The sequence below is a fragment of the Fukomys damarensis genome, unplaced genomic scaffold (assembly GCF_012274545.1).
Source record: "Fukomys damarensis isolate Sample0158 unplaced genomic scaffold, DMR_v1.0_HiC HiC_scaffold_2, whole genome shotgun sequence".
Taxonomy (NCBI): domain Eukaryota; kingdom Metazoa; phylum Chordata; class Mammalia; order Rodentia; family Bathyergidae; genus Fukomys; species Fukomys damarensis.
The window spans coordinates 35,405,681-35,423,172 of NW_022900914.1; the positions used below are offsets into that span (position 1 = coordinate 35,405,681).

The window sequence follows — 17,492 nt, forward strand, 5'->3', positions numbered from 1 at the left end:
TTTTTTTTTTTTTTTTTTCCTTTTTATAGGCAGGGTTTTGCTGTGAAGTTCAGGCTGGCCTTGAACTCACTGTGTAGCCCAGGCTGGTCTCAAACTCAGGGTAATCCTCCTTCTCAGCCTCTCTAGTATTGGGAATACAGGTGTATAGGACCGTGCCCTCCTATACAAGCATGATAATTTTTCTCGCTGTCAAGTTGTTGCCAGTGACATTGTGTTTAAGTACCAGCAATGTTAGATGACTCAGTTGAAATGAACATCTAGGATTGAGTTTGTCTATGCATAAACAGTGACAAGTATAGCTATCACAGCAGTTATAAGATATGATAAGTTGTCAGGTGCATTCATATGTAAATGTTAAATTATGGAGAAAATGTGGTTAAAAATTTATTTCTCCAGTATTTTATTATCATATTTTGTCTTTTCTGTTTACTCTAAAGATTTCTCTTTTTTTAACTTTTCTTTTCCTGCCTTCCATTAAATTGTTTGGACATTTTTTATTTTTTCTCTATTGATTTTGAAGTTATGAACTTTATTTCTGATCATGGCTTCTCTTAAAATTATGAACTGAAAGTCTTGAATTTTATTCCTTTTAATAGTTTATCTTAAAGTTTCAGTATGTTAAATGGAATGAACTATAATTAGGGTCTTTGCTTTTCCAGATTATATAGCACAAGGATATTATAGCACATTGATCATTTGGATCCTATGTTGTACATTATGTTTTGTAAATGTTTTTAGTCTCCATCGCAGTTTTATGTTTATGTGTATGTGCGTGATGAATATCTAATTTTTCCATTAGACTGACAAAACAGATTATTTTTTGTTATTTAATTTCACTAGCTAGAATGGGGCATGGCTTATAGTAGAAATAAAACTTCATTTCATTAATTAACTGATTATTGTAATATAGAGTAACATCCACAGTAACTCAGAATAGTCTGTTTATTCATACAGAATGCCTATGTCTAAGGCTTTCTAGTCAGCTGATGTTAGATTTAGGTTTCCAACATAACCTGACTTCGAAGTTTATAGAGACTGTTGTGTAGCTGTCAGTGACAAGTCTGGGATTCTTTCAGGTATGTGAACATGGTTATATTCATATGAAATAATGCGATAAGATTCAAATTTAAAGTAGTAGCAATTATAAAGTAGGGCTTTCTGAAATCAGAAAGAAATAGAGGCTTGGACTGGTTGATATCTTTTTGTTCTAACGGTAACATAGTAAGTTATTTATAAAATTGAAAATCCTCTTTTCCATCTGTACTTTTCAGTTTCTTATATTCTGTTAGGATTGAAAATTTATTTGCCACTGTGGTCATTTGTTTTTACATAAGAGGCGATAAATTTGTACTGTCTACCTCAGGAAGCAAAGCCATTTTTCTAGGGTAGGTCCTGTTCTATGAACTAAACTTGGGCCAGGACTATTTCTCGCTGGGCTTGGGCATTGTACTAGTATAAACATTTGTTATAGAGTGGGAAGATAGGTCTTCTTACCTCTTCTTCCACTCCAAGACTGTGCCTCTTCCTTATATATGCTTTTTCTATTTTCTTCTTTGAATCAGGAAAATCTGGTCCAAGAACTCTAGGAGTTTCTTTGGAACATTGCATTGGTAGAAATGAAATAACTACCTGAATGAAGATTAAGAGAGAATTTTAATTCATATGAACAGTTTCTTTGTTATTCTAAAAAAAGTCACAGCAATTTAGTATTGACTACTATGGTCAGCTTTCAGTTGTTGTGCCAAAATGCAGATATATAAAAATTAAAATAAGGAAAGATTTTTGTAGTTCACAGTTTCAGAGGTTTCTGTCCATGGTCGTGGACTCACCTCTTAAAATTTCTGTTCATTTTTAGTAGCACCATAAATTGGAGACCAAGCCTTATACTATCAGCATCTTAATTATTCTTCTTGTTTCTGAGACACTGTGTCACAACTTAAGGGAGGAAGGGTTTATTTTGGCTCAGTTTGTAGAGGTTTCAGTCCATAGTTGGCTAGAACCAAGGTAGAGTGGTGTGGAATAGTGGCATGGCAAAAGAGGCTTCCTTACAGCGTGGCAGGAAGCGGTGGGTGAAGAGAAGAGTGGGGAAGATATAAACTCTTAAAGACCATGCCCCCACTGAGCCACCTCCTTCATCGTGCTTCACCTTCCAACATCACATTTAGCAATAAACTTACCAGTGGACTGATCCTCTGATTAGTATCATGCTTCTGTGATCCAGTCACCTCCCCAAAGCCCCATCTATGAGTGCATGAGGCTTTGGGGGACATCTAGATAGAAACTGTAACAACCAATCGGGGTGGGTGCATTCAAAATCCAAACTATGACATTTTGCATTGCTGACACCAGAAACTTTGAAGAATAAATAAGAAAAGTGAACATGTGTTTACTCATTGAAATGTACAATTTATGTATTTCTATACACTTATGATGAATTTTTTACATCTAAAATGTAAAATGATAGATAAGAATAGTTGATAGATAAAGAAGAAAAGTATTAAGAGTAATAAAGTACACAGCCTTTGAATAAATACAATAAAACTGTCTAAAGAATGTAATTTTGTTCTTAGTCTAAATACCAGTTTTCATTTGTATTAAATAGCGCTCCCTTTTTCCTTAAAATGCATCCTGACACGTTTCTCAGTGCCTGCCATATTCTAGCTTCTTATTGGTTAGTTGAATATGTGAAAGGATAAGTGGATGATGGATGGATAAAAGAATGACCAAATTTGAGACTTGTATAATATAAATAAATATACATATAAATTTATTACTAAGATTTAGAAATGGAGCCTGTAATCTTTTTAGATAATATAGAGCAGAAGTCTCCAACTTTTTTGGTACCAGGGACTTGTTTCACGGAAGACAATTTTTCCTTTGACTGAGGTAGGGGAGTGTTGGTTTTGGGATGATTCAAGCACATTACATTTATTGGGCACATTGTTATTATTGTTATTATTATCATTGTAATCATCATCACAGTACATATATAATGAAATAATTATGTACCTCACCATAATGCTGAATTAATGGGAGCCCTGAGCTTGTTTTCTTGCAACCATATAATCACATCTGGGGGTGACAGGAGACAATGACACACACATGTTTTGATTATGTTCACTCTACACAATAATCCCGTTTTGGTTGCTGTCACTGCTGAAATCCTTGCTTTACAATGACAGGATATTGGAAATGGAGGCAGGCTTTTCAGTCTTTTGTGGCAGCTTCAAGATATTTTCCCTTGATTTGATCCAGAACTAGGGAGATTAGAAGTTCTCGTTTGCCATCATAAGCATTTGATCTTCTTATAGCACATAGTTGATTCACTTGGTGTATTTGCAGTGGGTCATAGACCTATTCCTAGATTGAGGGTCTTCTGTGGGTGGGAAGTAATGCTAAATCTATTTTCAAAGCTCAAGGTGATCATGCACCAGCTGGGAGAAAGAAAGCTCTGGGTCAGACTTTCAAAATCTTTGCTAATGTTTGAAACATGTCAAAAATCCCAGTGTTCATTTTTTACCTCCATAATTCCAGTGTGGTTTTGGATTATCTACCAGCTTGAACATAGTTGTTGCTCTCCTTTGAAGTGACAGATTGAGTTCCTTGAGCAGGTTGAATATGTTGCACTAATAGACAGGTTTTGTGATACATTCTGTGTCATTGAAAAAAAGTGGTGGCTGTTTTTCTAAATAATATCTGGAGCAGCTCTTGTTACTTAAAAACTGACCAGTAATCATCTGCCTAAATCTCTTGCATGTACAGTTCACAGTAGGGTTCCTGCTTCCATGAAAATCGAATGCCTCTGCTGATCTGATAGGAGGTGGAGCTCAGGCAGTAATGCCAGCAATGGGGAGCAGCTTCAAATATAGATGAGGCTTTGCTCACGAGCCACAGCTCACTTCCTGCTGTGTGGCCCAGTTTCTAACAAGCCATGGACTAGTTGGGACTGCAGATGTACAGGGAAGGATTGGTTCATTCTAAAATTTAAAAAGCTGGATTTTTAAAAAAGTTAAATTAAACTATCTGTAGTATAAATTAAAAAGAATAAAATGAAGATAACTTGAACTTATGAGATACATATTTAATGTAGGAATAATTGATAGCTAGGTTCAGAAATAGAATTTTAAAGATAGTATTCTCATTTTCACCTGCTTTATTCTAGAATTTTGCCAAGTAGAAATTATTTCAAATGTGTTACTTAAAATGAATCAGTTCTCTCTTCTAAATCTTCATAGATTCTCATTTAGTGAAATTGAATCAATGGATTTTACTATGTATCATCTATTTAGATTAATGTCATATATCTAGGACATATTTTTCCTCTACATTTTGGATCTGTGTGATTAATATCACTTGTTGGTTTCCATGTTTGCATTTTTGAGTATGGTTTATGGTTAAGAGTATGGGCTCCGTATTACACTAACCTGAATGTCAATCCTCAGTCTGCTCTTTCTCTTGGTAAGTTGTTTAACTTCTCAGTCCTTATTAGTTTCTATGTAAAATGCAGATGACACTACTATAAGAGATTGTTGGGAGAATGTAATAAAGCAACATATATAAGTGCTTGGTACAGTCTCTCAGATTTGGTAGGTACTCAGTAATTGGGCACAATTATTATTTTTCTGTTTTGCTCTTTCTGCAGCTTTCCCCACAAATAAACAGGACAGAGATGCAAGACATGTAATAAAAGTGGTAAGTGTTGCTTCTAAGTGTATATTTCACATATATTTGACATTCTCCTTCATTGCTTTGTTTTCGTAAAAATATTTTCCTTTATTTTAATTATTTACACTTATTAATGAACCTAGTGATTGTAATATATTTTTACCTCATTAAAATGTTAGGACGGGAGAATCATTGTACTGTATTTCTGTGTATCATCAGTACTGTATCTAGAAATCTGTTCTTTCTCCACCTTTCCCTCCTTCCTTCCCCTCTCTGGTGAGGTCCTTAAAGACAACCATAAGATTTTATTTCTGTTTGTTCATCCTGTGTGCCGTTACAAAGGGCAAAATACAGTGGACATTCAGAAAGATTATGAGTAAACCCCCAGGGTAATATCCAGTGTGTCCACCCTGATGTACATGTTGGTGTATAGTGAATGTCTGTGTGTGCTTACATATACGATTCTCAGTGCTTTTAGTGTGGCTTTCAATAAGACTACTTTCATGTGTAAGACTATATTGGGATAAGAGTACAATATGTTGTTTAGGAATAAGATTTTCAAGTTTATTTAGTATTTTCTGAGATTTTTAGTGGAAATCTGGTGCCTATGTTTTGTAAAAACTGATTCAAGTACTATTATGTATTACATATGTGTACTCATTTTCACAGTTGAAATACCAGTTCCATCTTTAGGGTTATTTTTTTTCTTAGTAAAATTAATTATTTTCTTTCATAGGAATATCAAGAAAATGGCCCATTATTTTCAGAACTTAAATTTTATCAGAGAGCTGCAAAAAAAGACTGTAGTAAGTAAAATTAGCAAAGCAAGCTAATTCTATATGTGCTTTCCAAAGTGAGTGTTAATATTTTGGTCTTTTTCTGGGCTTCTGGAAGATTCTTTTCCATAAGAAATTTTATTGTAAAGTGATATAGTTAACTGTTACAACATATAAAAGCAAGACAGATGGTATACTGATCCTGATATAGCATATGTAATTGGTTATATATTTTAAGTCAAAGTTGTTTCTGTTCCTTTACATAAAATTCTGAGTTGTTGATCTAAGCTACAAAGAGTACTCTAAGATAGTAGGATTAAGTTATTTCTTTTTTGGGGGGGGTTTGTTGTTTTGAGGCAGAGTCTCACTATGTAGTTCATGCTGGCCTTGAACTTACTTTGTAGCCCAGTCTTGTGTAGTCCAGTCTTGTCTTGAACTCATAGTGATCCTTCTGCGTCAGCCTCCCAAGTGATAGGATTACAGGTGTGCACCACCATGCCCACAAAAATTTATTATTATTTTTATTATTATTATTATTTTAACAAAGAACCATTTGAATAGGGAAGATATATGCAAAATACATTACAGTGGGAAGAGGATTATATTAAAAAAGAATGATTATGAAATGGATTAAAGTGCATGGAAATGATTAAATATTAAGGTATTTAATAAAATAGAAGCTTGAATGTTGAGAAATTAATTGGAACTGAATATCATGTATAAGAACTAGTAGAGGAAGTGAAATGAATCTGAGCAGAGATGACTAATAAAACATTTTAAAAAATGCTATGTGACACAGGTGGGCTAAGTAAAACATTAAGGAAGTTGATAGGACTAATGACTAGTTTAGTCATGTTTAGGAGTAAGAATGATGGGTCTGGCCTAAAGAATTACTTTTGTTTTTCTTAATAAAGCCTCCTAGACATCAAGCCTATAGTCTTTACTAACTGCTTAAACTAAGAGTGACAAATAGAACCCATTAAACTTGATTGCATATCAATAAAGCTGTCTTAAACATGAAACACATATGGTAGAAAAGTGAAAAATAATTACACTGTCTGATTATTTAAGAGGATTTGATATTTTCTAAGCTAAGTTTTAATCAGAAACAATTTCTATATATGGATTTCCATGTTAAATGATATTTCTGCCCAATCTATATCTTTTGGACTTACATGGCTTTAGATTTTGAAGTATAGGTTATGAGGGGAAAAAGACTATCTCTGTACTGATCTCTGAGGTTAACATATGTCATAGTTAGAAATTTAGCTAGTATGTAAGGAATTGATTTTCTCCATGAATAGAAACATTTGACTATAGAACTAATGTATTTTATAATTCTCTGACTATTTTTGTTTCAGTTGATTTAATTTAAAAAGTCTGTGTTTGTGTATGAATTATAGTGATAAATAGAGTTTGGCTATTATATAGGTATATAGATTTTTAAGATTTTTTTTGTGTGTGTGTTTGTTTTTTTTTAAGTACTGGGGATTGAACTCGGGTCCTTGCACTTGCAAGGCATGCAGGCCACTGAACCACTGAGCTAAATCCCCAACCCGATTTTTAAGATTTTTATATTTAGGAAGTTCTAATTACTATTTCAGTTAGCTAAATAAGTCTTAGCATCTATGCAAAGTTTTAAAAAAAATTCCTTTTTTTTTTTTCAGCTTTAATTGAGTTTATTGGTACATTTTAGGGATACAGTACAGTTACATTCATTGTTGGGATCTTGTACCTCTACATGACAGGTCTTGGTTCTCATTTTTTCCCCTTGTCCCTGCTCTCCCTTTACCCCCTCCTCCCCTCCCCATCTACAAACATTTTATTTCCATCTTTTCATTATCTCACATTTTTTTTCAGCTTTAATTGAGTTTATTGGTACATTTTAGGGATACAGTACAGTTACATTCATTGTTGGGATCTTGTACCTCTACATGACAAGTCTTGGTTCTCATTTTTTCCCCTTGTCCCTGCTCTCCCTTTACCCCCTCCTCCCCTCCCCATCTACAAACATTTTATTTCCATCTTTTCATTATCTCACATTTTTTTTCAGCTTTAATTGAGTTTATTGGTACATTTTAGGGATACAGTACAGTTACATTCATTGTTGGGATCTTGTACCTCTACATGACAAGTCTTGGTTCTCATTTTTTCCTCTTGTCCCTGCCCTCCCCTTACCCCACTTCTCCTCCCCATCTGCAAGCACTTTATTTCCATCTTTTCATTATCTCACATTTTTTCTTTTCCCTTTTTACCCTTCCCTTACCCATCCCACCTTCCCTACATCTTTAGCCCCTTTCTTCCCATTTCACAATGTCAGTAATCTTACTAGGATCTTCTGTGTTATTGCAGTCCTTCTGAAATGTCACTTTTCTTTTAAATTTGTCTTTGCAGTCAAAAAGTGGATAGAACTCAAACAACTTGATTATTTAGGAATTCCTCTGTTTTATGGATCTGGTATGACTGAATTCAAGGGAAGAAGGTAAAAAGAAGTTATCATTAAATGTTATAATCAAATATTATCAAATTATATAATCAGTTTCTTATTATAAACAAGTAACTATTCCTCATGTAATCTAGTAGACAATATGTTACTTTGTAGCAGATGACCCAAAATATGATGGCTCATAACACCAAACTTAAAATAACTTGGTTCCTGTGGGTCAGGAATCCTCAAGTGGCTTGTCAGGATACTACTTCTAGCTCAAGGTCTCATAGAGAGTAGTCAGCTGTGTGCTGGGCTGTAGCTATCTCAGCACTTGACTGGGGAAGGAACTGGTGTCTTGTTTTAAATGACCATTCTCTTTTCATTAAGACAGTGGGAATGATTGAGTGCAGCATTCTCTTCTAGAAAACAAACTGCAAAGTAAATGTGGAATAGTATCTATTTGCAAAAGAATAACAGGATTATCCATGTACATTCATTCTCTAAAAGTTCAGATTGCATCATTCGTGATTGTTAGGTGGCAGATATTTTTCTTTGTTTCAAATTCACTAATAGACAGTTTCAAACATTATTATCTCAGTGAGACCTCATTTTGATCATTCTTATAGTTACAGGTTTATGGTAATGGAAAGATTAGGAATAGATTTACAGAAGATCTCAGATCAGAATGGGACTTTTAAAAAGTCAACCGTCCTGCACCTAGGTCTCCGAATGGTAAGAAGGAATAATTTATTTCATATTTTCCAGTTTGGGATTATTTACTTGTTACATTGTACAAATCTTCCCCCTTTGTGGAATTATCAACAAATGAAGGATTAGTGCCCTAGAAATGTCAGTTATTGAGGATAGAGGCTCCTTTGGTGAAATTGGTAACAGTGAACTCTATAAATGACAGAATGTGCTGTATGTGGCACTACAGACTCAGGCATTGGTTTTACAGTCTGATATTTTGTTCCTCACAGATTTACTTTACATATTAGAATAAGCCTGTATTGCTGTAAGAATAACTTCTTTTTTGTCACTTATAACTTGTAACAATGCAAGTTTTGGCCATATATATTATTTTTTATACTAAACTTGTAATGATATAAGGGTATTTTGAGGTTTTTAGTATGCATTAGGGTTGGTGGCAGTAATTAATTGTGGCAATGAATAATATATACTTTGATAAATAAGCAGTGAAATCTTAATAGCATGCATGAATCCATTTGTTTATACCTCATGCAGTATTTGTCTTGTATTTAGTTTGCGTAAGTTTCATTTTATTGCTTCCATTTTAAGTAGAATGAAACTACCATGCTAGGTTGTGATGTGTCAAATGGAACTTTTTAATTTTGCCATTCATCCATTCATCCATCCAACAAGCCAGTAAGGCTAAAGGTCTTTAAATATGAAGTTCAGAATTTTTCTGTTACTGTACACAGGAGGAGTGCTCATGGACATGGTATTTGGTTCTGAGGTCCCCAAGACTTGATTTCTAATTATTGCTTGGGTGAAAAATTGCTGAGTGAGCTTCATGATTATTTCACTGAAGATCTCTTATATTATGCTATGTAGTTCCTCTTTGTACAATGGAATTTGGCCCCACTGGACTATCAGTACCATAGATTGCTATTGTTGAATTCTGGTTTCTGTTTCTCCATTGGAGGTTCAGTTAAAACACTTGATATTTGAAGATCAGTTTTATTCAACTTTTTTCACAGGATGAGCAAGCAGAAATACTATTTTAGAACAATTAAACTGTATTTGTGAAATAGATCACTTTGTCAATGTTAATATGAAAAACTTACATTATTCTATATTTAAAATATCCAAGTTGATCATGAAGTCTAAATAGCAGTATAAAGGCATCAGTATAATGTTATATTCTTTGTTTTTTTTACACAGCTGGATGTACTAGAATATATACATGAAAATGAATATGTTCATGGTGATATAAAAGCAGCAAATCTACTTCTAGGTTATAAAAATCCAGATCAGGTAAATACAGTATTAAATTTTCAGGTCAAGAAGAGTTCTCAAAACAGCATACTGAAATATTGTAAAATAAACTGCTAATTTTGAAGAGTGTAGACATGAGGGCTTAACATGATAAATGTTTTAATGTATATTACCTTGATTATTTAATTTAATCTGTGCAGTAAAGTAATGAGTAATTATGATGAAGAAACTGAAAGAGGGTAAAGTCATTTGTTAATGGGTGCATAGTTAAGGAATGGCTAACCAGGAATCTGAGTTTCTGAGCAAATATATAGATAAAGAAACATCAAAATGTAGTGAGAGAAGGGTTGGATTTATACAGTGGTGGGAAATATTTAGCTGTTACACTATTTTCTTTTCTCCTGCAATATAACCAGTTAATCTTTAAATAGAGAAGCACTTCCAGTAGAACTTTCTGTGATGATGTCTAGTATGGTAGCCATTAACAGCACGTGGCTATTCAGTCCTTGAGTCATGGGTAGTACAGTACCATCTGTTGGCAAGTATTGGAGCAGTAGGTATTCTCATTCATTGTTGGTGGCAATGCAAAATGGTGCAGCCACTTTGGAACACAGTTTTCACAGTTTTTTAGGAAATTAAAACATTCTTACCATACCATCCAGTAACTATGTTCCTTTGCATTTACCCAAAGGAATTAAAAGCGTGTGTGTATGTGTGTGTATGTGTGTGTGTGTGTGTGTGTGTGTGTGTATACCAAAAAAACCTTCACATAGATGCTTAAGATAGTTTTATTCATATATGTCTGTATGATTCTCTCTGATTTTTTGAAAAATGTTAAAACTATGGAGGCAATAAAAATATCAGTGATTACCTGTGATTAGAAGGGAGGGAAGGACAAATAGAACACAAAAGATTTTTAGTACAGTGAAACACTTCTGTATTCGTTAATGGTTAATGTTATTTTTTTTTTTTGTCAAGACGCATAAAGTATAAACCAAGAGTGAACTTTAGTGGAAAAGGTGGGTTGGGTAATAATGATGTGTCAGTATAGGGTTATCTCATAACAGATGTACTGTGCTGGTCAGGGATGTCGGTAACGAGGAGGTGGTGTCTATAAGCTGGAGGTATTTGAAACTCATTGTAGTTTTCCCTTATTTCTACCTAAATTGAACCTAAAACTTCTTTACAAAATTAAAGTCTATTATTATTATTATTATTATTTTTTTTTTTTTTTTGGTACCGGGGATTGAACTTGGGACCTTGTGATTGCAATTAAAGTCATTATTAAAATATGACTAAGGAACTGAATTTTTAATGTAACATAATTTAAATAACTACATGTAACTGTAGTCATTGTAACAGCACAGGTTTAAAGATTTAAAAACTTGAATCTACATAACATTAGAAATAATATAACTGAATATTTAACTTAACCTCTGGCATGAACATGGAAACTTTGAAGTAAAAATACAAGAGAATCTGGTCATGGTGGCACATGATTATAATTCCACTCAGTGCCTAGGGGGAAAAAAAAGAAAGTCCTACAGACTATAATTCCACATTCTTAGTGGCTGAATCAGGAGGATTTCAGGTTTGAGCCTACCTTAGGAAACTTAAGAGTCTTAGTGAGATCCTGTGTCAAAAAAAAAAAAAAAAGTTAAAAAAAAAAAAAAACTAGGGATGTAGTTCATTATGATGGACTTATGTTCAATACCCAGTAGAACAAAAAAGACAAAAACAAAACAAAACAAAACAAAACAACAAAACCTTAAAGTATGCATAGATGAAAAATTTTAAGATGTTTATAATTTTAAAAATTGACAGAAACATATGAGAAACTTGAAAATATATTTGACAAATATTTGAGAATATTCACTAAATTAATAAATCACTAAATTAATGTTTCACATACTTTCATAAAGTAATAATCAGAAGAAGTGAACATAAAACATAAAATAAATATGACTGTCCTAGAAAGAAATGAACAAAGGTAACTTTTGCTAAAAAGTAGACGATATGGAGGTCCAAACAGCTAACTGATGGCTTAGGGATATAGCTTAATGGTAGAGTGGATGACTAGTGTTTGCCAGACCCTGAGGTCTGTCCCAGCACTGGAGAGAAAAAGAAGTTGGAAAACCGTGAGCTGGTCTTTTTAGGGGACATAACCAATTATCAGAGACCTCTGCAGTAGGTTCTGATCTCCTGCTCAGTGCCAGTGTGTGAGGCTGAAAAAAAAAGAAAAAACTAAAAGACAGAACTAAAGAGACAGAGAAGCCGGGGAGCCAGGATGACCAATGCTGCTTAACCAGCAAAGGCACTGGTCAGCCCAAGCCACTGGTTTTTATTGGTAATCAATTGGGGTAAGGGGAACTATGTGTGAGGATGTGCAGTCGTGCAGTTACTATGGATACTAATGCAAGCAAGGCTTGTAAAGAGCAAGACAACGCATTCTCAGATTGGGAACAGAATAGACAAAATATAGAGTTATAATTAGAACCTGTTCTTCTAGTTAAGAAGATTTTAGTCCTGGGAATGGAATTGGGGTGTGAGTTACTCCAACCTTGGCTACTGCATTACCTCATATTGAGGTGCTTCTAAGAGTCATACAAGCTTCAGTCAGACTCACTTCTTAAGCCAATTTGAGGGGTTTAACTCTTTACAGCCTGCACTGCGTACAGCATGCTTTGGTCATAATATTGCAGTCCCCTGCAGAGAAGTGTGAACAAATCTGATAGTACTGAGATTGATGAGGATGCAGGCACTAATAGAATGCCAGTGCAAATGTGAATTAAATGGCAGTAGGAAGCTAAGTTAATTGAAGAACAATTTGGCTACATATATTAAAAGCCTTTAAATTCTGCAAACTTTTTTGAGGTTAGGTTTATTGAATTAGAATTGATAAATAATAAATTTCACTCTTCACAATATACAGTTAGATGTGTTTTGATACATATCATGTAGCCATTGCCATCAAGTTTATGGAACATTTATTTCATTATCAAAAATTCTCTCATTCTCCATTGCATTTAGTAATTTTCTCTTGGCACCAGGTCCTGGCAATAATTTATTCTCCTGTATTTTTACATTTTCAAAAATGTTATATAAGTAGAAATACAAGTCATATCCTATTTTCATTCAATTAACATCATATTTAATGCTTTTAAAATTTATCTTTATCTTTCATTAGTAGTTCATTTCTTTTCATTGGTGGATAGTATTCTATTGAAATCTACCATATTTTAATCTGTTCACCTGTTGATGAACATTTGGGTTGTTTACTGTTTTGGATATTTCTGAATAAAGTAATTTTTGCGTGTAGGCTTATGTTTTAATTTCTTTTGATAAATAACTGAGTATAATTTGTGGATCCTGTGATAATACATGTTTAACTTAGAAATTGCTGAGCTGTTTTTTGGAGTGATTGTACCATTATATAATTCCTGTCAGTGATGTGTGGTAATTCCATTTGCTCTGCATTTTGGTTTAGTTTTCTAAATTTTCTCCACCATCATAGGTGTTAGTCACACATAACAGTTTAAATTTGCATCAGTCGTCTCTAATGATTAATGATATTGAGTGAGTTTCATGTGTTTGTTTGCCATTCTTATTTTCTTTGGCAAACAATCCATTTAAAAATGGATTTACTGAGTTGTATGAAATCTTTGTACAGTACTTTGAGGATAGGAGCTTTTGTCAGGTATTTGTTTTATAGAAACTTTCTGCATTGATGGCTTACCTTTTCACTGTCTTAACCAGTGGCTTTCAAAAAACAATTATCCTTAACTATGATGATGTTCAAGTAATGATTTCTTTTCTTTCACAATTTGCATTTTTTGGGTTCTAAGTCAGGGTTCCAAATGTTTTATCATAAGTGTTCTACAAGAAGGCTTCTAGAACTCTTACATTTAGATTCCTGATTATTTTGAAGTTAACTTTTACAGTTGATGTAAGGTACTAATAAAAAATAAAAACAAAAAAAATACATCTTACACATTAAAAAAAATTTGTTGCATTACCATATGTTGGCATGAATTTTCTTTCCCCTTAGCACTTTCATAAAACTTAGTTGCACGTGCATACATACACACACATACACACATACACACTCACGTCTGTTTCTGGATTCTCTGCTCTAAGATGTAGCCAGCGTTACATTATCTAAGTGTAGCTTTATAGTCTTAAAATTAGGTAGTATGAATCTTCCAGTTTTTAAAATTGTTTTAGTAGCTGTTTTGGCCACTTTGGGATTCCATATATAATATTTTAGAATCAGTTTGTCAATTTCTATAGAATAACTTGCTAGGATTTTGATTAGGATCGTGGTAAAGTAGATTTCTTTGAGGAAATAGATATTTTAACATTATGGAGTCTTTTGACTGTTGCCAAGCTGCTTTCTTTGGGAAAAGATGATTTTTTAATACTTATTTAAAATTTTGTATTAATATCAAATATTTTATTTCTGACATTTGTTTTTTTACTCTATTTGGAATTATAATTTCCAAGTATTTTGAGTTTTTTAGGTTGTTCTCTGCTATTAACTTTTAATTCTGTTTTGTTTTAGCAAATGATTGTATGTGATTTTAGTGCTTTCAAGTTTATTGAGAATTATTTAATGTCTGAAAGTATGGGCTAGCTTGCTGAATGTTTCATGAGCCCTTGAAAAGAATATGTATCCTGCTGTTTGGTGTAGAATTCTTAATAAATATCAACTAAGTAAAATTAACTGAGTTGTTGAAATTTTCTGTATTCCTACTGAGAAGTGTCTAGAAACCTTTAATTCAAATTATGAATGAATCTCTACTTTTTTTCCTGTCAGTTTCTGTTTCCTGTACATTGGTATTCTGTTAGTGGTTGTGTATGTGTTTAGGGTTTTAATGTCTTCTTTATGAATTGATTCACTATACAATGTATATCATTACTTCAGGTAACATTTCTTATTTGTAAATCTATATTGTCTGATATTCAGATAGCTACACCAGCTTTCTTTTGATTAATATTTGCACTGTATATCCTTTCCCTCCTTTTACGTTTGGTCTCGGTTCATTTAAATTTCTTGGAGACAGTTTGTCTATTTTGAAGCTAATTTTTAAGCTTTATTAACATAGGTCTGTAGTAGCTTGCACTGTGGGTAATTTATTCCTACAGTTATACTGTATACAGTTATGTGATTTCTACTGAATTCCCCATGAAAATTTACTGCTATAACTGGTCAGAATAAAACATCTTCAGCTCTGTGTGAACCCTGGGAATTGTTCTACTCTTCCCCTGAGCCAACCTTTTTATTCTGTAGATGAGACTCAAGGAGCTCCCTAGGCAGATTTCTGTAGCTTTCTACCCTTTTGAACTCTGCAGTTGCGGTTTCTGTTGGAACCTCTCTCAGCTCAGTCTCTCCACTCAGTGGGATTGCTGTACTGTTCTTAGGATAGCCCTACCTGCTCTTATTTGGAATTATCACCAAGCAGAGAGCTGGGGCATACAAAGAGTCACTTAATCTGTTTTCATTTTATCAACGATCATCTTGCGCTACCTGTTTAAAATCTAAAACCAATCATATCCTTCACTTTATCTAGTTTCCTAGTTACATGCAGTGGGAATATAAATCCATCTGTTATTCCATTCTTAAAGCAAAAGGCCAGTTTTAATTTCAGTTAAACTTTTTGTTCTTTTGCCCTTTCCTTCCTTCCTTCTACCTTCCCTCCTTCCCTCCCTTTCTTCCTTCCCTTGGTTTGGAGAAATTCTTGAGATATGAGTTATGTTGGCCCTTTCTCTGCTACATATTTTATAAATATTTATCTCATTTTGTGTTTTATCCTTTGACTATGCTTGTGATATTTTATTGCCATGTATATTTTAGGATTTTGATTTGACTCTTTATGTGTAACTAATGTTATAGTTCAATTTAAAATTCAAGGAAATAACCGTCATTTCCTATGTTCTTAAATAGTTTATTTTTATGGAATGGATATTGAATTTCCTCAAAGTTTTTTTTATTATATGTGGAAAAAAAGAAAAATCTGTCTCAAATCTATTAAGATGGTATAGCTGGGCGTGGTGGTTCATGCCTGTAATCCCAACACATGAGAGGCTGAGGTAGGAGGATCACTGCAAGTTTGAGGCCAGCCTGCGATACCTAGTGAGTTCAAGCAGGCTGGACTGCAATGTGAGACCCTGCCTCAAAAAAAAAAAAAAAAAAAAAAAAAAAAAAAAAAAGAAAAAAAGATGGTATGATATATCTCTGAACTTCTGCTATTGAGCCCACTTTACTTTCTAGGAATAAACCTCGGTTTTTTATGCTATGGCATTTATTTAATATGATATAAAACTGTGTTCACTAATATCTTATGTGGTACTTTCTTGTTGGTAGTCAATGATATTGGTGTCCGCTTTTCTATTTTTTGTATCATATCAGATATCTGTACATTGTATTTGCTCCATAAAAAGAATTTGGAGGTTTTACTTCATTTTCAATGTGTCAGAACTATTTCTGTTAGATTGGGACCATCTGGTCCTTGAATGTGAAACCATTTGATTCTGCCACTTTTCTGTGAGGTAGTGTTTTGTAATGCTGTATTTTTTTTTTCCTTTGGAAATTGGTTGTTTTAAGTTATGTCTGATTGGGGCAGTGTTAATAGTTATCTGTTATTATTTAATTTTTCAAATTTATTTCAAGAATGGTCTGATCCCTTCTTAGCTTTTTGGCTAAGATCAAGTATATAGTGATTTATAGTTTCTTATGACTTTTCAGTTTCTTTACTTCAATGATCAGTTCTTTTAAATTATTTTAAAATTTTACTTTATTTTCTTCCTTTCTTCATATATATAGTTTATAGTCCTTTTTGTTAATTTTCAACAAACTTAGAGTTTGATTTATTAATAAGGTATGTTTTTCTTTCATGTTAATATCTGATTTTGCCTTTATTACATCTTTTCTTGAGCTCTTTTAAATTTGCCCCTTTATGTCTTTTTTTAGATCTTCATTTGAGCTCTTATTTATTTTTATTTTTAAATCATATACATCCTTAAGTATATGAGGTTATGAATTTTCCTTTGGTTACTGCTTTTTATGTCATAGATTTTGATATGTCATGTTTTTACCTTTGTTTAGAAGGCTTATAGTTCTCCTTCATTGAAAGATAGTTCAATAACAGTTTTTAATTTTCACATGGATGGGCCTTTGTTTTTATTTCTTCATCTTTTTTTTTTTTTGGTACCAGGGATCGAATTTGGGACCTTGAGTTTGCGAGGCAGACAGTGGCATCACTGAGCTAAATCCCCGGCTCTTCTTTGTTTTTATTTCTGTTTAAATCTATTACAGTGTGATTAGGGTACTCTTTATAATAATTTTTCTTTTTTTAATTAATTTTATTGGTACATTTAAGGTATACAATATAATGACAGTCATCATTGGAAATTTGCACCTTTACATAATCCATTTTGGTTCTTATTTTTTCCCCATTCCCCTGGCTTCTCTTCTCTTTAGAGTACACTGATGCTTTTTTTGTTACTTAGAGAGTTATTAGTGTTTGTTAGATTTTCATGCTTGCTTGTGAAAAAGATAGGATCAATTTTCAGAGGGTAAAGTTTAATAATGCCCAAAACATCCACCTTATTAACTATTGTTTATGTCATCTATCTTTACTTAGATTTCATCTATTTAGTCTACT

General features: G+C 33.2%; 1 protein-coding gene across 9 annotated transcripts in view; it reads left to right on the forward strand.

Moving 5' to 3' along the window:
• Positions 1-17,492, forward strand: part of Vrk2 (VRK serine/threonine kinase 2) — a 98,110-nt gene that overhangs the window by 23,904 nt on the left and 56,714 nt on the right. For all 9 annotated transcript variants that reach the window (XM_010615891.2, XM_019206291.2, XM_019206289.2 and 6 more), the window contains 5 exons: positions 4,643-4,692; positions 5,402-5,471; positions 7,836-7,923; positions 8,496-8,601; positions 9,775-9,867. In XM_010615891.2, coding sequence (XP_010614193.1) covers positions 4,643-4,692; positions 5,402-5,471; positions 7,836-7,923; positions 8,496-8,601; positions 9,775-9,867 — 407 coding nt within the window. The remainder of the gene's footprint in view (positions 1-4,642; positions 4,693-5,401; positions 5,472-7,835; positions 7,924-8,495; positions 8,602-9,774; positions 9,868-17,492) is intronic.